Source organism: Martes martes (assembly GCF_963455335.1).
Source record: "Martes martes genome assembly, chromosome: 13".
Classification (NCBI taxonomy): domain Eukaryota; kingdom Metazoa; phylum Chordata; class Mammalia; order Carnivora; family Mustelidae; genus Martes; species Martes martes.
Window position 1 is genome coordinate 71,249,563 of NC_137901.1, and position 23,303 is coordinate 71,272,865.

Here is a 23,303-nt window from a genome sequence, read left to right on the forward strand (position 1 = left end):
GAATTTTCTCTTTGTGTGGTTTTTGAGCTCGGTCGGGGGGAGGAGAGGAATGCGTGGGTGACTGCCTTCCATTGTAGATGAACTTCGAGGTGAAGTTCACTTCCCCTGTTACTTACAAGCTGAAACTGGCCCAGACGTGCAGCGTAACAAAGGACGAAGTTGTGTTCTTCAAAACCAGAGGGAAGTTGGTTTGTAAAGAGTTATATAAATGTTAATAATTATTACCATATTTTAGATTCAATTTCGAAAAAAAACCTGTTAAGAACCCAGTCTTAGCAGCTAGGTGCTGCAGGAGCTGGAGACACATTGACTTGTGTAGGAGGATGCCCAGCGAGTGTCCATAAGTAAGTGTGTGGGATGGGGTGGCGAGGAGAGGGTAGGAGGGCACCAGCCCATCTTGGGGCTTAGTTTCTGTATTTGAAAAAAAAAATTGTATTGCACTTGTAAACCCCTTTCCCGCTGTCGGATTCTTTGGGACTGGAATTCTGTTCTCCCAGTTATCAGGCATTACTGGGGGAGGAGACTTCATGTATCATCTCATTTAATTCTCAAGATCTGTCTATTCAGTGAGGTGATCTACCTGAAGGTCATGCAAAGATTTGACTCAGGCATCTGACTCCAGACTTGTTTACTTCTACCTCTAATTAATTTCCATATACTTCCTTCTCCTCATGGCTGAGGCTTATGTGGTTTCCGTCTGTCTGCTGGACCCTTATAACCGGGGATAGCAGCCACTTTTTGACCGTCTTTTGTCAGTTCTCAGGGTGGAGAAGTCTTGCTCAAAAAGCTGTAAGAGGTTGCAGCCTTGATTGAGGCAGTAGTATTAGAGCTTTAGGTCCTGGAGTGGCACACTCAGTTCTGGGATCACCTTCGTGGTGTGGTTTAAGAAAAAGTCATCAGCATCTTTGTTCCTGGAAAGCTATCTGAGTATGGGTAGCTGGAGAGAAGAGAGAATGCCCCCCCCCCCTTTTATAAAAAAAGAATCCCATTAGGGATTTAAACTTAGGGATTGACAGTTACTTAGACTTGACTGTTATCAGAGTTTAAATGTTCATCGAATTAGCTCTAAAGTGAGGGTGGGAACCTGTTATGGTCCCCTGTGAGGAGCTTGTTTTTTTTTTTTTTTAAGATTTTATTTATTTATTTGACAGACAGATTACAAGTAGGCGGAGAGGCAGGCAGAGGGAGAAGGGAGGAAGCAGGCTCCCTGCTGAGCAGAGAGCCCGATGCGGGGCTTGATCCCAGGACCCTGAGATCACGACCTGAGCCGAAGGCAGAGGCTTTAACCCACTGAGCCACCCAGGAGCTTGTTTTTGTAGGAATCTGTTGGGCTGAAAGGCCATTTAGGATGAAAGGTGAGCGCCAGTCGTTACTCAGCATCACAAAAGGCTAGGTGGAGTTGTTTGTGGGAGGCTTCTTTGTGTTACTGCTTCGTTAATAGCCTGGCCCTCAGTTAGGAGTCAGGGAATCTAGAGTGAACAAACAGGATGTGGTCTTCACCGTCCTGGGGCAGGCTTGGGGGAGGAGGGTATCTGTGACATTTAATGAAAATGGTCACCCCTGGCCTGGTGCAGTGAATTAGTTTATAGTTTCTCTTTGGCCATCTATTATCCCAAGCCACATGACCCTTCCTCTTCTTTATTGTTCCTAAACTTGAAATGTAATTGTAGTGTTCATTGTATTAATGAATACCTTTTTTTTTTTTTAATTTTTTTAAAGATTTTATTTATTTATTTGACAGATAGAGAGATCACAAGTAGGCAGAGAGGCAGGCAGAGAGAGAAGGGGAAGCAGGCTCCCCGCTGAGCAGAGAGCCCGATGCGGGGCTCGATCCCAGGACCCTGAGATCATGACCTGAGCCGAAGGCAGCGGCTTAATCCACTGAGCCACCCAGGCGCCCCTTAATGAATACCTTTTAAGTTTCATTTCTTTTTTTTTTTTTTTAAAGATTTTATTTATTTATTTGACAGACAGAAATCACAAGTAGGCAGAGAGGGAGGAGGAAGCAGGCTCTCCAAGGAGCAGAGAGCCCGATGCGGGGCTTGATCCCAGGACCCTGAGATCATGACCTGAGCTGAAGGCAGAGGCTTTAACCCATTGAGCTACCCAGGCGCCCCTTAAGTTTCATTTCTACTTTTTATTTTTTTGAGTTTTTATTTATGTATGTATTTGTTTGACAGAGAGAGAGCAAGCAGGGGGAGCAGCAGAGGGAGACTGCTGAGCCGAAGGCAGGCGCTGAACTGACTCAGCCACCGAAGTGCCCCTCATTTCTAATTTTTAAAAATTAGATGAATGTAAGCTGTCACAAAGTCTTCCGTCCCACCCCCAACTTAGTTCATTTCTTTTAACTTATTTATAACCTTCAAATTATTTTTTGTTTTCTTTTCCCTGTGGTTTGTGGCTGTCATACAAAAAACTGATCTAGTTTGAAATGATAGGATGAAAAGCTCAGCCCAGAAGAGCTATAGATCAATCTAGACTTAGAATTTTAACTTTTGCAGAACATGCTTGCTCTAGATTTTTTTTTTCTTCCTGATGTTAGATATGCCCATCCTTTACTTTTTCATTTTTATTTTTTAAATGATAGAGAGAGATTGCCCTCGTCTGGTTGTGGGGAGAGTGGAGGGGCAGAGGCAGAGGGAGAGAGAGAATCCCAAGCAGGCTCCACACCCAGCACAGATCCTGGACACTGCAGGGCTAGATCTCATGACCCTGAGATTATGACCCGAGCTGAAATCAAGTGTCCGAGGCTTAACTGACAGAGCCACCCAGGTGCCCCTGCCTATTCTTCCCTCTTGAACTTTTAGTCTTGTTTCTTGAAACTTACCTTATTATCGAACACTTACTTTTGAGGTCGTGATGTCTCGAGAGACGGAAGGGGAGTGTCAGCAGTCCAACATTAGTGGCACCTGTTCCCAGTCCCAAGGTGGCTTCTCTCAGTCTCAAGGCATCTCCTCCCAGACACACGGCTCCTCTTCACAGTCTCAAGGCACGTCCAGCTCCAGCAGCACGGCACCCACATCTAGCCAGTCCTCTCACTCCAGCTCTGGGACACTGAGCTCTTTAGACACAGTGTCTACCCAAGAACTGTGTTCTATTCCTGAGGACCAAGAACCTGAGGAGCCTGTCCCTGCCCCTTGGGCTCGATTATGGGCCCTTCAGGATGGATTCCCCAATCTTGGTAAGACCTTTTGTTACATCATGTAAAATGTTAAGTGTTCACAAAAATAGTTTGAGAAAGCTGTAGCAGAGAGCTCAAGGCACTTCTGGAATGATTCCCAAGTTTGAAGGTGATGAAAGAAGGAAGCAGTTTTGGGGGGAATTTACTGACTCTTACCTGCTGTGGATCCCCCCTCATTTATCTTTCAACAAATATTAATTGGGCATCTGTAATGTTCTGTCCATTGGAGCATCTGAAGAGAAAAGTAGACCATTTCCCTAGCAAAATGCCGATTCATGCAAACTTGCAAACAGTAATGGACAAATCCACAGAAACCACCACTTAGCCCCTGCTGTGGCAGCTTCAGAACATCCATTTTACAGTTTCAGAATAGGGAAGGCTGTTTGTTGTTTATTAGCTCAAAATAGCCAGCCTTTTAATTTAAATTTAATTTTAATTTAAATATGTTCATCCTCTATGAAATTTTCTGATTCCAGCAGTAAGATTTCACTCTAGGTATGTTTGAAATAGCATTTTGATATTAAAAAAGAATGACTAATATATTATTTGTACTTTATAACTCACTATTTCATCTCCAACATTGATGACTTGAAAAAGAAACTGTAAAAAGTAGAAAACAATAGAGGAATGTTCATAGGTACGACTTTAAATTTAGAAGTAAGTATTTGAAGCTGTTTTCTTTTACTCATGTAAGCCATAGTTTTAAAATAGGCTCACAGCTTATATGGCAAATGGGAAACATATGGTGAGAAATGAAAGGGTGAAGTGGGCTGGATCACTATGAAAAGTGAGATTATAAAAATCTGAAAATCCTGGTAGGGGGAATAGCATAAAGTGGCTGCTGCTCAATAAATAGGATTTATTATCATTATAAGTTATTGATGCACACCTGTTTTCTTCTAAATGTTTTATAGGTTTACCCTATTGATCCATTTTGAGTTGCTTTTTGTATATGGTATGAGGTGGAGGTCCAGATTCATTCTTTTCATGTGAATATCCCAGTTGTGTGAGAACTTTCTTGAAAAGACTCTTCTATTTTTTTTTTTTAGGGTTTTATTTATTTGAGAAAGAGAGCATGAGAGACAGCATGAGGGAGAGGCAGGAGCAGACTCCCTGCTGAGCAGGGACCCTGATACAGGGCTCAGTCCCAGGACCCCTGGGACCATGACCTGTGTCGAAGGCAGACACTTAACCTATTGAGCCACCCACGTGCCCCTTGAAGAGACTATTCTTTATCTGTTAAATGGTCTTGGCACCCTTGTCAAAAATCATTTGGCCATAAATGTGAGGGTTTATTTTTGGACTTGAAGTTACATTCTCTTGGTCTATGTGTCTGTCCTTTTATGCAAGCGCCACAAAATCTTGATTGCTGTGGCTTTGTAGTGAGTTTTGAAATCCAGAGTGTGAGTCCTGATTTGTTCTTTTTCAAGATTGTTTTGACTATTCTGGGTCCCTTGTCTATATGAATTTTAAGATGAGCTTGTCACTTCCTGCAAAGAAAGCAGCTTGGATTTTATTAGGGATTACATTGAATTTATAGATCAGTTTGCAGAGTATTGACATTTACTTTTTTTTTTAAGATTTATTATTATTTATTTATTTGACAGACAGGGATCACAAGTAGGCAGAGAGGCAGGCAGAGAGGCAGGCAGAGAGAGGAGGAAGCAGGCTCCCCGCTGAGCAGAGAGCCCAATTCGGAGCTCGATCCCAGGACCCTGGGATCACGACCTGAGCCGAAGGCAGAGGCTTTAGCCCACTGAGCCACCCAGGCGCCCCTTTTTTTAAGATTTTATTTACTTACTATTCTAGAGAGAGTGAGCAAGGGCAGGGGTGGGGAGGAGTAGAGGCAGAGGGACAAGCAGGCTCTGCACTCAGTACAGAGCTGGATGTGGAGCTCGATCCCATGACCCTGAGATCATGACTTGACCTGAAACCAAGAGTAGGATGCCCACTGACTGAGATACCCAGGCACCCCTGAGTATTGACATCTTAATAATACTAAGTCTTGGAGCACCTGGGTGGCTCAGTGGGTTAAGCCTCTGCGTTTGGCTCGGGTCGTGGTCTCAGGGTCCTGGGATTGGGCCCCACATGGGGCTCTCTGCTTGGCGGGAAACCTGCTTCCCCCTCTCTACCTGCTTGTGATCTCTCTCTCTCTCTGTCGAATACATAAATAAAATCTTAAAAAAAAAAATACTAAGTCTTCTGATCCACGAACATGGGATGTCTTTGCGTTTATTTAGTTATTCTTTGTTTTCTTTCAGTGGTGTTTTATCATTTTCAATATGTAAGTCTTGCATTTTAAAAAATGTATTCCTGGGGTGCCCGGGTGGCTCAGTGGGTTAAGCCTCTGCCTTCGGCTTGGGTTATGGATCCCAGGGTCCTGGGATCAAGCCCCGTATTGGGCTCTCTGCTCAGCGGGGAACCTGCTTCTCCCTCTCTGCCTGCTCCTCTGCCTACTTCTGCCTACTTGTGATTTCTCACTCTGTCAAATAAATAAATAAATAAATAAAATAAATTAAAGTGTATTCCTGGGATGCCTGGATGGCTCCATCCGTAGAGCATGTGACTCTTGCTTTTGGGGTTGTAGGTTTGAGCCCCACATTGGATGTAGCGATTACTTCAAATCTTAAAAAAATGTACTCTTAAGTATTCTTTAAATGTTTACTTAGTATTTCAAGTTTTATTTATTTAAGTAGTCTCTGTATTCCACATGGGGCTGGAGCTCACAACCCCCAAATCAAGAGTTGCACTCTCTTCTGATTAAGCCAACCAGGCTCCCCGTGTTTACTTATTTTTATTGTGGGAAAATCTATATAATGAAAAGTTTTGCCATCTAGTTTAGTGTCATTAACTACATTTATAAAATGTTGTGCAACTATCACCATTATGTATTTATAAAATTTTTTCTCTGGTAATTGCCCTCTTCCTGCTCCCCCAAGCTTTATTTACATGTAATCAACATGAATCATTGTATAAATTTAAGGCATACAGTGTGTTAATTTCATACAGTTATATATTGCAAAATGATTACTACCATTACTGTTAACTAATACTCTTACCACATCGCATAATTACCATTTCTTTTTTGTGGTGAAAATACTTAAGAGGTAGGCACCTCAGGTGCTCAGTTAAGTATCTGCCTTTGGTTCAGGTCATTATCCCAGGGTCCTGGGATCAAGCCCCACCTTGGGCTCCTTGCTTAGTGGGAGTCTGCTTTTCCCTTTCCTTCTGTTTGCCACTCCCCCTGCTTGTGCTCTCTCTTTCTCTAGCAAATAAATAAAAATAAAACCTTTAAAAAAAGTATTTAAAAAAAACCATCTAAGATCTATGTTATAGCAACTTTCTAGTATATGATACAGTATTACTAACTATAGTCACCACACTGTAAGTTAGATCACCAGAACTTACTATCTTGTACTTGGAAGTTTGTTCCCTATAACAAACATCTCCCCATTTTCCCACTTTCAATTCCCTGATAACCAGCACTTTCTATTTATATGAGTTTAGGTTTTTCATCACTTTTTTAAAAAGACTATTTATTTGCCAGAGAGAGTGAGAGAGTGAGAACAAGCAGAGTGGCAGGCTGAGGGAATTGACGCCCTAGCAGGGAGCCTGATGTGGGACTCAATACCAGGGCCCTGGGATCATGACCTGAGCCAAAGGCAGATGCTTAACTGACTGAGCCACTCAGGTGTCCCAAGTTTAGGTTTTTTAGATTCCCCGTATAAGACATATAAGTGAGATTGAACAGTATTTGTCTTTTTTTTTAAAATTAATTTATTTATTTTAATAAACATATAATGTATTTTTATCCCCAGGGGTACAGGTCTGTGAATTGCCAGGTTTACACCTTTCACAGCACTCATCATAGCACATACCCTCCCCAATGTCCATATCCCCACCACCCTCTCCCGTCCCCCCTCCCCCCAGCAACCCTCAGTCTGTTTTTTGAGATTGAGTCTTTTATGGTTTGTCTCCCTCCCAATCCTATCTTTTCATTTTTTCTTTTCCTACCTCCCCCCAACCCCCCCACATTGCATCTCCACTTCCTCATATCAAAGAGATCATATGATAGTTGTCTTTCTCCGATTGACTTATTTCGCTAAGCATAATACCCTCTAGTTCCATCCATGTCGTCGCAAATGGCAAGATTTCATTTCTTTTGATGGCTGCATAGTATTCCATTGTGTATATATACCACATCTTCTTTATCCATTCACCTGTTGATGGACATCTAGGTTCTTTCCATAGTTTGGCTATTGTGGACATTGCTGCTATAAACATTCGGGTGCACGTGCCCCTTCGGAGCACTACGTTTGTATCTTTAGGATATATACCCAGTAGTGCAATTGCTGGGTCATAGGGTAGCTCTATTTTCAGTTTTTTGAGGAACCTCCACACTGTTTTCCAGAGTGGTTGCACCAGCTCGCGTTCCCACCAGCAGTGTAGGAGGGTTCCCCTCTCTCCGCATCCTCGCCAGCATCTGTCATTTCTTGACTTGTTAATTTTAGCCATTCTGACTGGTGTGAGGTGGTATCTCATTGTGGTTTTGATTTGTATTTCCCTAGTATTTGTCTTTTTTTGACTTATTTCATTTACAGTGCCCTCAGAGTCCATCTATGTTGTTGGAAATGGCAGGATTTCATACCTTTTTTATGGCTGAATAATATTCCAGTATGTATGTGTACATTTGCGTGTGTGTGTATATACACATATATACACATATACCATATTTTCTTTGTCCATCGACTTTTGGACATTTAGGTTGCTTCTAGGTGTTGGCTGTTGTAAACAGTTACGCATTGAACATGCAGGTACGTATATCTTTTCATAAATACCCAGAAGTGGAATTGCTGGATCATATGGCAATTCTGTTTTTAATTTTTGGGGGAATCTTCATTCTTCTTTCCATAATGGCTGCACCAATTTACATTCCTGCCAGCCATGCACCAGGGTACCTTTTACTCCACTTCCTGGCCAACACAGCAAACTACTTGTCTTTTATTTTTTTTTAAGATTTTATTTATTTTTGCGCACCCGCGAGAGAGAATGAATGAATGGGGGAGGGGCAGAGGGAGAAGCAGACTCCCTGCTGAGCAGGGAGCCCAATGTGGGGCTCAGTTTTGTGATATGACCTGAACTGAAGGCAGACACTTAACCAACTGAGCTACCCAGACACCCCTTAGCGCCTGGGTGGCTCAGTTGTTAAGTGTCTGCCTTTGGCTTAGGTCATGATCCTGGAGTCCTGGGATCAAGCCCGGCATCAGGCTCCCTGCTCAGCGGGAAACCTGCTTCTCCCTCTCCCACTCTCCCCTGCTTGTGTTCCTACTCTTGCTGTTTCTATCAAATGTATAAATAAAACCTTAAAAAGAAAAGTTCATTCATTTTTATTATATATCAATTTTATTTCTTTCATGGCTGGATAATATTTCATTGCATGTATATATCACATTTTATTTATCCATTCTTCTGTTGATGGACATTTGGATTATTTCTTTGTTTTGGTTGCTGTGAATAATGCTGCTATGAATATTTGCATACAACTGTCTGCTTGAGTACCTGTTTTCAATTTATATCTAGGAATGGAATTGCTGGAGAATATGATAATTCTGTGTTTAATTTTTTGTTTTTTTTTTGTTTCTTAAAAATTTTCATTTATTTATTTTTTAAAGGTTTTTTTTTGTTTGTTTATTTTTTAACTTACCTGACAGAGAGAGACAGCGAGTGCACAAGTAGGCAGAGCGACAGGCAGAAGGAGAGGGAGAAGCAGGCTCCTCACCTAGCAGGAAGCCTGACAGTTTCAGGTGTACAATATAGTGTTCAGCTATACTATACCTTACCCGGTGCTTACCAAGATAAATGTACTCTTTTTTTTTTTTTTAATTTTTAAAGAATTTTTTTAAGGTTTTATTTATTCATTTATCAGAAAGGGAGAGTACAAGCAGGGAGAGCTGCTGGCAGAGTGGGAGGGAGAAGCAAGCTCTCTGCTGAGCCAGGAGCCGGATATGGGACTTGATCCCAGGACTCTGGGATCATGACCTGAGCTGAAGGCAGCTGCTTAACGAACTGAGCCACCCAGGCATCCCGATAAATGTACTCTTAATCCTCATCACATATTTCATTTTTCTTTTCTTTTTTTTTTTTTTAAAGATTTTATTTATTTATTTGACAGAAAGATCACAAGTAGGCAGAGAGGCAGGCAGAGAGAGAGGGGGAAGCAGACTCCCTGCTGAGCAGAGAGCCCGATGTGGGGCTCGATCCCAGGACCCTGAGATAATGACCCGAGCTGAAGGCAGAGGCTTAACCTACTGAGCCACCCAGGCGCCCCCTCATCACATATTTCTATTTGTCCCCCCACCCCCCACCTCTCCTCAGTTCTATAGTTCAGAGTCTGTTTTTGGTTTGTCTTTTTTTCATTGTTGTGATGCCTCCAGCTTTGCTTTTATTTTTCAAGACGACTTAGGCTCCTCTGGGTCTTTTGTGGTTCAGTGCAACTTTTAGGATTGTTCTAGCTCTGGGAAGAATGCTATTGGTATTTTGATAGGGGTTGCATTAAATGTGTAGATTGCTTTGTGTAGTACAAACATTTTTTTTTTTAAAGATTTTATTTATTTATTTGACAGACAGTTATCACAAGTAGGCAGAGAGGCAGGCAGAGAGAGAGGAGGAAGCAGGCTCCCTGCTGAGCAGAGAGCCCGATGCGGGGCTCGATCCCAGGACCCCGGGATCATGACCTGAGCTGAAGGCAGAGGCTTTAACCCACTGAGCCACCCAGGCGCCCCGGGTAGTACAAACATTTTAACAATATTTGTCCTTCTAGTTCATGAGTATGGAATATCTTTCCATTTCTTAGTGTCATCTTCATTTTCTTTCATCAGTGTTCCATAGCTTTCAGCGTACAGGTCTTTAAACTCTTTGGTTAGGTTTATTCCTAGGTATCTTACTGTTTTTTTTGCTGCAGTTGTGAATGGTGTTGATTCCTTAATTTCTCTTTCTGCTGCTTCAGTTTTGGTGTATAGAAATGTAGCGGATACGGGGCGCCTGGGTGGCTCAGTGGGTTAAAGCCTCTGCCTTCGGCTCAGGTCATGATTCCAGGGTCCTGGGATCGAGCCCTGCACAGGATCTCTGCTTGGCAGGGAGCCTGTTTCCCTTCTTCTCTCTCTGCCTGCCTCTCTGCCTGCTTGTGATCTCTTTCTCTGTCAAAAAAATAAATAAAATCTTTATAAAAAAAAGTTTTCAAAAAAAAAGAAATGTAGCAGATACAAGATATGTCGATTTTGTATCCTGTTACTATTTAATTTGGTTTTCAGTATTAGTACTTTTTTCCTGGAGTCTTTTTGGATTTTCTAAATGTACTTTTTTTTTTTTTAAAGATTTTATTTATTTGTTAGAGAGAGAGAGAGAGAGAGAGCGCGCGAGAGCACAGGCCGTCAGAGTGGCAGAGGGAGAAGCAGGCTCCCTGCGGAGCAAGGAGCCGGATGTGGGACTCGATCCCAGGATGCTGGGATCATGACCTGAGCCGAAGGCAGCTGCTTAACCAACTGAGCCGAAGGCAGCTGCTTAACCAACTGAGCCACCAGGCGTCCCGTCTTTTTGGATTTTCTATGTATAGTATCACATCACCTGGAAATAGTAAACATTTTACTTCTTCCCTTGCCAGTTTAAATGCCTTTTATTTCTTTTTGCTGTCTGATTGCTGAGGCTAGGACTTCCAGTGCTATGTTGAATTGAAGTGGTGAGAGTGGACATCTCTGCCGTGTCCCTGACCGTAGGGAAAAAGCTCTCAGCTTTTGCCCATTTAGGATGGTATTAGCTGTGGATTTTCATATAAGGCCTTTTATTATGTTGAGATACGTTCCTTCTAAACCTACTTTGTTGAGGTTTTTTATCATGAATGGATGCTGTACTTTGTCACACACTTTTTCTGCATCTACTGAAATGATCATATGGTTCTTATCATTTCTTTTATTAATGTGATATATCACTTTGCTTGATTTGCCAATACTGAGCCACCCTTGCATCCCAGGGATAAATCCCACTTGATCATGGTGAATGATTATTTTAATGTGTTGTTGGATTCGGTTTGCTAGTATTTTGTTGAGGATTTTTACATCTATGTTCATCAGGGGTATTGGCCTATATAGTTCTCTTTCTGTGGTGTTTTTGTGTGGTTTTGGTATCATGGTAATGTTGGCCTCATAGAATGAATTTAGAGGTTTTCCTTCCTTTTCAATTTTTTGAAATAGTTTGAGAAGAACAGATATTAATTCTTTAAATGTTTGGTAGAAGTTGGCCTATGAAGTTATCTCATCTTGGACTTTGTTGGGGTAGTTTTTTGGTTACTGATTGTTTCTCCACTGGCTGTTGGTCGGTTCAAGCTGTTTATTTCTTCTTGCTTCCATTTTGGTGATTTATATGTTTCTCTGAATTTATCCATTTCTTCTCGGTTGTCCATTTTGTTGACATACAGTTTTTCCTAGTATTTTCTTAATAATTGTATTTCCATGGTGTGTGTTGTTATTTCTCTTGTCTCATTTATGATTTTATTTATTTGCATCCTTTTTCTTCTTTTTGATAAGTCTGGCTAGAGTTTTACCAATTTTATTTTGTTTTTCTTTTTCTTTTTTTTAGAGAGGTACAGGGTGGGGAGGGGTGAAAGGAGAGGGAGAGAGAGAATCTTAAGCAGGCTCCACACCCTCTGTGGAACCACTCCGGGCATGATCTCACAACTCTGAGATCATGACCTGAGGTGAAATCAGGAGTCAGAGACTTAAATGACTGAGCCACCCAGGTGTCCCATTTTTTAAATTTAGTTTTTCAGAGAACCAGTTCCTGGTTTCCTTGAACTGTTCTGTTGTTTTTTTAGTTTCTTATCTTTCCTTTTTTTTTTTTTTTTTAAAGATTTCATCCATTCATTAGGCAGAGAAAGACACAGTGAGAGAGGAAACACAAGCAAGGGGAGTTGGGAAAGAAGAAGCAGGCCTCCCGCTGAGCAGGGAGCCCCACGTGGGGCCGATCCCAGGACCCCAGGACCATAACCCGAGCTGAAGGCAGATGCCCAATGACTGAGCCACCCACGCACCCCTGTTTTATAGTTTCTATGTCATTTATTTCTATTCTTATCTTTATTATTTCCTTTCTTCTACTGGCTTTAGGCCTCATTTGTTTTTCTTTTTCTAGCTCCTTCAGGTGTAAGGTTGTATTGTTTGAGATTTTTCTTGCTTCTTGAGGCAGCCCTCAAGTATATTGTTACATACTTCCCTCTTAGGATTTCTTTTGCTGCATAGGATGGAATGTTCTGAATATATCTGTTAGATCCATGTAGTCCAGTGAGTGTTCAAAGCTATTCTTTCGGGCATCTGGGTGGCTCAGTCAGTTAAACATCAGCCTTCTGCTCAGGTCATGATACGAGGGTCCTGGAATCGAGCTCCACACTGGGCTCCTTGCTCAGTGGGGAGCATGCTTCTCCCTCTGCTTGCCACTTCCCCTGCTTGTGCTGTCTCTTTCTCTCTCTCTGACAAAAAAATCAAATCTTACCAAAAAAAAAGCTATTCTTGTTGATTTTCTTTCTTTCTTTCTTTTTTTTTTAAGATTTTATTTATTCATTTGACAGAAACCACAAGTAGGCAGAGAGGCAGGCAGAGAAAGGGCGGGGGGGAGAAGCAGGCACCCTGCTGAGCAGAGAGCCTGATGCGGGCCTTAATCCCAGGACCCTGAGACCATGATCTGAGCTGAAGGCAGAGGCTTAACCCACTGAGCCACCCAGACGCCCCTCTTGATTTTCTGTTTGGAATGATCTATTCATAGATGTAAATGTGTACTGTTAAGTATTAGTATTGATTACCTCCTTTATGTTTGTTTTTAGTGCTTTATATATTTGGGTGCTCCCATGTTCAGTGTATAAATATTTAAAATTGTTATATCTTCTTGTTGGATTGTTCCCTTTATGATTGTACAGTGTCCTTCTTTGTTTCTTGTTATAGTCTTTGTTTTAAAGTATTTTGTCTGATATGAGCATTGGTATCCTGGCTGTCTTTTCATTTCTGTTTGCATGATAAATCTTTATCTATCCCTTCCCTTAAAAAATATATTTTATTTGTTTATTTATTTAAAGGTTTTATTTATTTAACAGAGAGAGAGAGCAAGAGAGCACAAGCAGGGGGAGCGGAAGGCAGAGGGAGAGGAAGAAGACTCCCGGGGCGCCTGCGTGGCTCAGTGGGTTAAAGCCTCTGTCTTCGGCTCAGGTCATGATCCCAGGGTCCTGGGATCGAGCCCCACATCGGGCTCTCTGCTCAGCAGGGAGCCTGCTTCCTCCTCTCTCTCTGCCTGCCTCTCTGCCTACTTGTGATCTCTGTCAAATAAATAAATAAAATCTTTAAAAAAAAAAAGAAAGAAGCAGACTCCCTCCTGAATGGGGAGCCCGATGTGGGACATGATCTCAGGACCCTGGTATCATGACCTGAGCTGAAGGCAGACACTTAACGGACTGAGCCATCCAGGCACCTATTTATTTACTTATTTATTTGAGAGAGCGAGAGCCTACAGGCAAGTGGGGAGTGGGGGAGGTGGAGCAGCCTGGGAGGGAGAGGAAGAGGGAAAGAATCCCAGGCAGATTCCATCCTGAGCTCGGGGCAGCACGGGGCTCCATCTCACAATCCTCAGATCATGACCTGAGCCAAGAGTTGGACGCTCAGCTGACTGAGCCACCGAGCGTCCCTCCACCCACTCACTTTAAATCAGCATGTGTCTTGAGGTCTGAAATGAGTTTGTTGTAGGCAGAATGTAGATGGGTCTTCTTTTTTATCCATTTTATCGCACAGTGTCTTTTGATTGTTAACTTCATTTGCATTCTAAGTGATTACTGGTAGGTAAGTACTTAATTGCCATTTTGTTACTCTTACTCGTTTTAGGCTTTTTCTTTTTCTAGCTCCTTTAGGTCTAAGGTTATATTGTTTATCTGAGGTTTTTCTTGCTTCTTGAGGGTAAGCTTGTATTATATACTTCCCTCTTTTTATTGTTTTATGGGCTTTTTTGTGGTGGTTTTTGTAGTTCTGTTCCATTTTTTTCTTGCTCTCCTTGTGGTTTGCTTGCTGTCTTTGGAAACGAAATGGATTCTTATGTCTTTGTTGTTTGGACATCTATTCCTGTTTTTTTTTTTTTTTTTTTTAAGATTTTATTTATTTATTTGACAGAGAGAGATCACAAGTAGGCAGAGAGGCAGGCAGAGAGAGAGGAGGAAACAGGCTCCCTGCTGAGCAGAGAGCCCGATGTGGGGCTCGATCCCAGGACCCTGGGATCATGACCCGAGCTGAAGGCAGAGGCTTTAACCCACTGAGCCACCCAGGCGCCCCAATTCCTGGTTTTTGATTCATGGAGACAAACCCACAACTCATCAGGTTTGTATATAACATCTTATTTACCTAGCAGTCTATGTAAAATTGATGGTTGCTGAAGTTTGATCTTAATGGAGACCCATTAAGTTTGATCCCATTCTTTTAGTCTTCTTCCCACCACATTTTAGGTGTATGGTGTCATCCCTTTACATCCTTTTATTTTATGAATCCCTTGACTGATTTTTATAGATCCACTTAATTTAACTGCTTTTGTGCTTCCCACTTTTCTTACTGCTGTTCCATGGAAGTCTCTATGTTTAATATTTTAAGGAGCCACTAAACTGTTTTACGCAGCATCTGCACAATTCTATATTCCCACCAGCAATGTATGAAGGTTCCAATTTCTCCATGACTTAAATATGTCTTTTTAATTATAGTCATCCTGGTAGGTGTGAGATGATATTTCATTGTGGTTTTTATTTGTGTTTTTCTGATGGCTAATGATAATTGAGCTCCATTTTATGTGTTTAGTGGCCATTTTTATATCTTCTTTATTTTTTTATTTTTTAAATTTTTTTTTAAAGATTTTGATTATTTATTTGACAGACAGAGACACAAGTAGGCAGAGAAGCAGGCAGAGAGAGAGAGGGGGAAGCAAGCTCCCTGCTGAGTAGGAGAGCAAAATGCAGGGCTTGATCCCAGGACCCTGAGATCATGACCTGGGCCAAAGGCAGACACTTAACCCACTGAGCCACCCAGGTGCCCCAGTATCTTCTTTAAATAAATGTCTATTTAGATCCTTTGATATTTTTTAGTTGGATTTTTTATTATTGACTTTTGTTCATTATATATTCTAGATCTAAATCCATTATCAGATATATGTTTTGCAAATATTACTTCCATTCTTTGATTCTTTTTCACTTTCTTTTCTAAGATTTTATTTATTTATTTGAGAGAGAGGGAGCATGAGCACAAAATGGGGTAGGGGCAGAAGGAGAGGGAGAAACAGAATCCCTGCTGGGCACAGAGCCCGATGCAGGGCTGGATCCTAGGACCCTGAGATCATGACCTGAGCTGAAGGCAGAGGCTTAACCCACTGAGCCACTAAGGAGCCCCTCTTTTTCACTTTTTTGATTATGTTGTTTGATACAGTAATTTTAAACTTCAACTATGTCCGATTTCTCTGTTTTTTGTCACTTGTGTTTTTATTTTTTTTTTAAAGATTTGTTTTATTTATTTGAGAGGGAGAGAGAGAGAGAGAGCACGAGCTGGGGGGTTGGGGGGGAGGAGGAGAGGGAGAGGGAGAAACAGAATCCCCGCTGAGCAGGGGCGCCTGGGTGGCTCAGTGGGTTAAGCCTCTGCCTTCAGCTCGGGTCATGATCTCAGGGTCCTGGGATCGAGCCCCACATTGGGCTCTCTGCTCGGCGGGGAGCCTGCTTCCTCCTCTCGCTCTCTGCGGGCCTCTCTGCCTACTTGTGATCTCTCTCTGTGACAAGTAAATAAATAAAATCTTTAAAAAAAAAATCTTAAAAAAAAAAAAAAGAAATCCCCGCTGAGCAGGGAGTCTTACTTGGGACTTGATCCCAGGACCCTGGAATCATGACCTGAGCCGAAGGCAGACACTTCACTGACTGAGCCACCCAGGCACCCTTGTCACTTGTGCTTTTAGTGTTCTATCTAAGAAAACATTGTTTAACCCAAGATGGCAAAGCGTCATTACTGTTCTTTCTTCTTAGAGTTTTATAGTTCTGGTTGCCATTACTATTAGTGTTTCATTCTGTTTGAGTTGATTTTTGTATACGGGATGAGGTAAGGATTTTAACTCAATTTTTATTTGTTTTTAAAGATTTTATTTATTTGAGAGACTGTGAGAGAGAGCACAAGTGCGGAGGGAGGGGCAGAGGGAGAGGAAGAAGCAGGCTCCCCCTGAGCAGGGCTCAGACCCTGGGAATGTGATCCGAAGCCAAAGGCAGATGCCCAACCAATTGAGCCACCCAGGTGCCTCTCAGCTCTGTTGTTTTGAATGTGGATATCTACTGGTCCTACTGCCTTTTGTTGGAAAGGCTGTTCTTTTGCCAGTGAATTGTCTTGGCACCCTTTTTGAAAATGAGTTGACTGTAAATATGATTTATTTTTGGTTTCCTCATTCTTCTCTTTTCATCTATATGTCTGTCCTTATACGAGTACCGCACTGCCTTGATGGTAACTTTGGAGTAAGTTTTGAAATTGCAAAATGTGGGTGCCTGGCTGGCTCAGTTGGTTAAGCGTCTATCTTCGGCTTGGGTCATGGTCCCCAGGTCCTGGGATCGAGTCCCGCATCGGGCTCCCTTCCCAGCGGAGACCCTGCCTCTCCTTCTCCCTCTGCCTGCCACTCTGCCTGCTGCTCTGCCTACTTATGCTCGCTATCTCTCTGTCAAATAAGTAAGTAAAATCTTTTTTTTTTTTTTTTAAAGATTGTATTTATTTATTTGAGAGAGAGAGAGCACAAGCCAAGGGGAAAGGCAGAAGGAGAAACAGACTTCCCGCCAATGCGGGGCTTGATCCCAGGACCCCGGGACCATGACCTGAGCTGAAGGCAGAGGCCCAACGACTGAGCCACCCAGGCGCCCCTTTTTTTAGTTTTTGTTTTTGTTAAAGATTTTATTTATTTATTTGACAGACAGAGATCACAAGTAGGCAGAGAGGCAGGCAGAGAGAGAGAGAGGGAAGCAGGCTCCCTGCTGAGCAGAGAGCCCGATGTGGGGCTCGATCCCAGGACCCTGGGATCATGATCTGAGCTGAAGGCAGAGGCTTTAACCCACTGAGCCACCCAGACACCCCAGTAAGTGAAATCTTAAAAAAAAAAAAAAAAAAAATTACAGCCATCTTCATCAGTGTGAATTGGTTTCATATGTAATTTTGATGCATCTTGGCAGATTACCTTCACTAGACTCCAAACTGTATTTGGTGTATAAATTACATTCTTACTGGTAGTGTATAAGTTAGAGTAACAGTTTCTTCATACCTCATGCCCACACAGTATTAAAATAGGTAACTCTTAGAGTTTTTTTTTTTTAAAGGTTTATTTATCCATTAGATTGTGAGCATGAGCAGGAGGGTCAGAGAGAGGGGGAGAGAATCTTTTTTTGTAAGATTTTATTTATTTATAAAGATTTTATTCATTTATTTGGCAGAGAGAGAGACTTCGAGAGAGGGAACACAAGCAGGGGTGTGAGAGAGGGAGAAGCAGGTTTCCTGCTGAACAGGAAGCCCGATGTGGAGTTCGATCGCAGGACCTTGGAATCATGACCTGAGTTGAAGGCCGATGATTAATGGCTGAGCCACCCAGGCACCCTTTATTTATTTATTTGACAGAGAGAGACACTGAGAGTAGGAACACAAGCAGGGGAAATGGGAGAGGGAGAAGCCGGCTTCCCGCTGAGCAGGGAGCTGATGTGGGGCTTCATCCCAGAACCCTGGGATCATGACCTGAGCCGAAGACAGATGTTTTATGACTGAGCCACCCAGGCTCCCCAGGGAGAGAGACTCTGAAGCTGATTGCATGCTGGGCCTGGAAGCCTGACGTAGGGCTCAGTCTCACAACCTGAAGACCAGGACCCGTGCTGAAACTAATAGTAGGAGGCGCAACCGACTGTGCCATTCAGGCACTCCCTCTTTGATTTTTGTTAATATGATAGTTGGAACATGAAATCTTAATGTATTAGCTTTTTTTTTTTTCTTAAGATTTTATTTATTTATTTAGTTGAGAGAGAGAGAGAGCACAAACAGGTGAGAGGAGCAGAGGGAGAGAGAAAAGCAGACCCTTGCTGAGCGTGGAACCCAACATGTGGCTCAGTCCCAGCACCCTAGGATCATGACCTGAGCCGAAGGCAGGTGCTTAACTGATCGAGTCACCCAGGTGGCTGTATTATTATTTTTTAAAGTTCGTAATTTTTATTTTATTTATTTATTTATATATTTTTAAAGTTCATAATTTTAAAAATGTATACATGTTTATGCATTTCTTTTATTCTTTTTTTTTTTTTTTAAGATTTTATTTTTAGGTAATGTCAACACCCATCGTGGGACTTGAACTCACACCTCTGAGATCAAGAGTTGCATGCTGTACCAGCTGAGCCAGCTGGGCACCTCTTGTTTTTAACAAATTTCTTGTGTTGAGTTACCTTGTCCATTTTTTCTTATGTTTAAGCTATTTGTATTTCTTTCTCTTGTAAATTGTCTCTTCTTGTCCTTTATCCAGTTTTTACTGGATTGTTAGTCTTTTTTAAAATTTGTAGTAACTTAACCCATATTATAGAAAGTACTACTTTGTGATATGAGTTGCTGATATTTTGCCTGGTCTCTTTCTGTCAATATGTACTTGCCCACTATATTCATGTTCTGGGTGCTGAACTATGTAACACAGGAGACCCAAGGCTGACCTTCTGGAGTTTATTCTAACAGGGGAGTGCAGGGAGACTATATATAAATAATCAAGATAACTTCCAGTTATGGCCCATTCTTGGTGGGCAAGAAAACAGGATGTCATTGTAATGGGTGACGAGGTAGGAGTCTGCTTATATGGAGCTGAGTGGAAGATGATAATTTGAGCCCAGACACAAAGGCTAGATGGCTGTTCAATTTGCTGGGAACAGAGAATGCAAAGGGCACCAGGGGGGTTGAACCCAGCATATTTGGGGCAGTGGAACGCACCAGTGGGACTGGGTAGAGTGGTCAAGCAGAGCAGTACAAGGTGATGGTGGGAGGGAAGGAGGGGCCAGGTCCTGAGCATCTGTCCTGTCATGGGAAAGAGTGCACATTTTTTACTAAGTATGATGGGAAGCCTCAAGAGGGTAATAGGTAGGAAGTCATTAAATTATAAGTGTTTTTTCAGGTCATTAATAATTGCTTGAGAACTTTTAATGACTGCTTATTATTTCATAGTTATGTATAAACCACAATTTATTAAACTTGTTGGAAAATTGCGTTTTTTCCCCCCCCTTCGTTTTTCTACAATTCTACAAGGTTCTTTTTCTACAATTAGATTTTATGAGCAATTTTTAAAGGTGTTTGGGGCATGAAATTCCACAGTACTCCAGTGTGTACTTTTGTGTTACAGAGTGTGTTAATGACAACTACTGGTTTGGGAGAGATAGAAGCTGTGAATACTGCTTTGACGAGCCACTGCTGAAAAGAACGGATAAATACCGGACTTACAGCAAGAAGCACTTTCGGATTTTCAGAGTAGGTGACAAATATCCATGTATTTGGGAGAACCGGTAATGTCGTCACCTTGCTGAGATATCTTGGCACTGTAACTCCCCACTGTTAAAAACTTTGAAATAAAATGTTCTCTATTTTAGGAAATGGGTCCTAAAAACTCTTACATCGCATACATAGAAGATCACAGTGGGAATGGAACCTTTGTAAATAGAGAGCTTGTAGGGAAAGGAAGACGCCTTCCTTTGAATAACAATTCTGAAATTGCACTTTCAGTATGGAGTAATAAAGGTAACATTACTCTCTTCTGGTTACTGGATCTTTTTTTCCTCTCCTGTAAAGGGAAAATTGAGTTGCCCTTCGCAGAGTGTGGTTCGGATAAATAAAGTAAGAAGGTTACTAGTCAGGATCCAACGTAGCCCTGGGGGCATTTTTAAATGAACGAAAAATTTCTATCAAGGTAGATTTTGTAAGGTTTGATTGGTTGGATTAGTTTTGTTTAAGGCTGTTTGCTGTCAGTGGAATGATACTGCTTAAGATGATTCTTCGTTCATCGATGCAGTTCATAGCACATCAGTCTTCGGGGTCAATGAGTTATTTTAGGCCATGAATTCTTCTCCCTCCATCCTTCCTTCTTCTCTTCCTTCCTCATTCTTCCCTTTCATCCCTTCCATTCCTTAATTGCTGCAAGTATCAATTGAACTTCATGGGCCTGCCAGGCATTAGGGATTTTGGGGCAGAATCTCAGTTTAAATACCACGTGGTTATCCCAAAGTGTTGATGTTTATTGTCATCATTGGGCCACAAAATCGGGCAACATTTTATAAGCAGCCACTCCTAAAACTTTACCAAAAATCACATGCAAACCAGTTGTCATTCAGCACAATATACAGTTAAATATAATCTCACAGTGATTCTAGATCCTTGAACAGGAGGAATATACTCTTGTTTCTTGGATTGAAAAGAAAAAAAAACAAACAGAACTTTACAAATCCACGTGAGAGTTGATTGGGAAGGATGTCTGTGTGTGGGGGTAAGGCCTTAAAAATACAGATGCCCCCAGGTGCTGTCTGAAAGCTCCTGGTCTAGGAGTCCCAGGGATATAAAAAATCTTGTTTAGCTGATTCTCATACAGTCTCCAGACTGGCATCTAGGAATGATGGCTGTCCTGGGCATCCTAAAGCACACTTTATGATAGTTTTCCCTGTTGCTGTTCTGTTTTCTATCTGATAATTATAGTCAGGGCAGCTGTGTAGGGTATTGCTGTTTGAGAGCCCCTGGTAGAGGGGACAACCAGGTGCTGAGATTTGGTCTGTCTTACTTGACAAGCTCTGTGCCACCTTTCCTGGTTGGTCTATCCAAGGAGCACCTTTTCTGTTTTGAAGAGAGGTGTTATACGGGCTAAAGGTGGCCAGAGTTGAAATAGATCAGGTCACTCTGCAGGTTGCATTCGGTTTATTGGCATTTTATTAGGCATTCGCTGTTTGTACTTGAACGTGAAAATCCAGATTGCTTTGAGAAGGTGGACTGTCTGGCCATACCGATCCTGTAACCCTATACCTGGAGCATTTGCCAGTGCTCAGTAGAACCTGCCTTTTTTCAGATGCATGATGTGTTTGCCCATTCAAGTCCTCACTGCTCCATGTTGTCTTACACTCAACCCAGCCCTCCCTGTTTGTACGAGTCCTTGGCCTCTGTGGGCAACTGAGTTTGCAGCTCTTGACATCTGTGAGAAGTAGCTCTCCAGGACCGCTCAAATTCCCAGATTCTTAGATGCCACTGGAACATCTAGGTTCATAAATATCTATAAGCATAGAGAAATAGTTGTATCTTGATCCACTGGCAGATTTCTTTCACTGCATGGGTGTCTGTCTCATGTGGACCGGCCTGGAATGAAGCACACTCAGGTGGCTCAGATTTGTGCCAGAGACTGGAACTCTAGGTTACTCCAGGGAGGTCGAAACCTGTTTCCTGAAATAAGAGAAACTCAAGGGTCTCAGCAGATTTCATTCTTTCAAGATGATACAGGCAGTTGGCAAATTTACCACTGATTTTGTAGAATTGAAATGTTGATAATTGATTACAGCCTTGGCCCATATGGATGGCTAAATTTTTAAATGACTGGGGTTCTTTTTTCTTTTTTTTTCTTGGGATACAGCCCAGATAATGGAGGAATAAGGGGATTTTTGGGAAAATGCTATTTATTTAACTTTCAAAGTAGGTTCAAGATGATTTGCACTTTAAAATGCCAACCTGGGGCACCTGGGTGGCTCAGTGGGTTAAAGCCTCTGACTTCACCTCAGGTCATGATCCCAGGGTCCTGGGATTGAGCCTCAAATGGGGCTCTGCTCAGCGGGGAGCCTGCTTCCCCCTCTCTCTCTGCCTGCCTCTCTGCCTATGTGTCATCTCTCTCTCTCTCTGTCAAATAAATAAATAAAATCTTTAAAAAAAAAAATGCCAGACCTGTAGAGGAATATAAATGGCAAAGAGAAGAGAATACCTATCTTTTAGTATGATGACCTGTGGTCTAATTTTACTAGGGTGTTTATTGACCTAGAAGATTTTTTTCTGGGCTCAAACAAATTGCTCTTCAGTTCAGTTGCTGGTCTGCATAGGTTTTTTTTTTTTTCCTGGCTCAGGCAGGGACTAATCTTTCATGGGTATTTTATATTAGTTATAATTGATAAATAATTCTGAGGCAAAGGAATAAGACTAGCATGTATGTATGGATTTCCTGCATGTATGTATAGTGAGATGATGCTGTGTATTTTTATGGAAGAATTAGATTTGACTGTCATTTTCCATGGGTTTCATAATATGCAGATGAAATATAATTTCATAATACTACAAGATTATTATTAGCCTGTGTAAATAATTCCTTTAGAGTTACGTGTTAAATATGGTTAAAAATAATTGTCTCATATTACATGTGTTTACTAAATTTTAGGAGTTTTTATCTTTATTGAGTGAATTAATGAGACTTATTTTTGCCCTTTTTCCCTCAGTTTTTGTATTTTTTGATCTGACTGTAGATGATCAATCAATTTATCCTAAGGAATTAAGAGACCAATACATCATGTCAAAAACTCTTGGAAGGTAAATTTTTTTTGTTATTATGGAAATTGCCTTTCATTTTTTTCTAAACATTTGTCATTGACTGGTTTTATAACATTCATTAACTTTATATTTGTAGGAATCTTGTTTGTGATAGGTGCGTTATTGATTTAATAAATTAATTTTTTAAAAATATTTTATTTATTGGGGCACCTGGGTGGCTCAGTGGGTTAAAGCCTCTGCCTTCGGCTCGGGTCGTGATCCCAGGGTCGTGGGATCGAGCCCCGCATCGGTCTTTCTGCTCAGCGGGGAGCCTGCTTCTCCCTCTCTCTCTGCCTGCCTCTCTGCCTACTTGTGATCTCTGTCTGTCAGATAGATAAATAAAATCTTTAAAAAAAAAAATTTATTTATTTATTTGACACACAGAGAGAGATCACAAGTAGGCAGAGAGGCAGGCAGAGAGAGAAGGGGAAGCAGGCTCCCCGCTGAGCAGAGAGCCCAATGTGGGGCTCGATCTCAGGACCCTGAGATCACGA

At 41.8% G+C, this 23,303-nt stretch overlaps 1 protein-coding gene across 2 annotated transcripts in view; it reads left to right on the plus strand.

Annotated features, from left to right (window-relative positions):
- Positions 1-2,859: 2,859 nt before the first annotated feature.
- CHEK2 (checkpoint kinase 2) overlaps positions 2,860-23,303 on the plus strand; it is a gene marked incomplete at its 5' end in the record, with an annotated part of 45,023 nt that continues 24,579 nt past the window's right edge. Inside the window, 4 exons of one of the 2 annotated variants that reach the window (XM_080822084.1) lie at positions 2,860-3,181; positions 19,613-19,737; positions 19,857-20,004; positions 22,719-22,809. In XM_080822084.1, the coding sequence (XP_080678210.1) occupies positions 2,860-3,181; positions 19,613-19,737; positions 19,857-20,004; positions 22,719-22,809 (686 nt within the window). Of the gene's footprint in view, positions 3,182-19,612; positions 19,738-19,856; positions 20,005-22,718; positions 22,810-23,303 lie in introns of those variants that run through there. The other variant, XM_080822083.1, reaches the window with a different exon arrangement.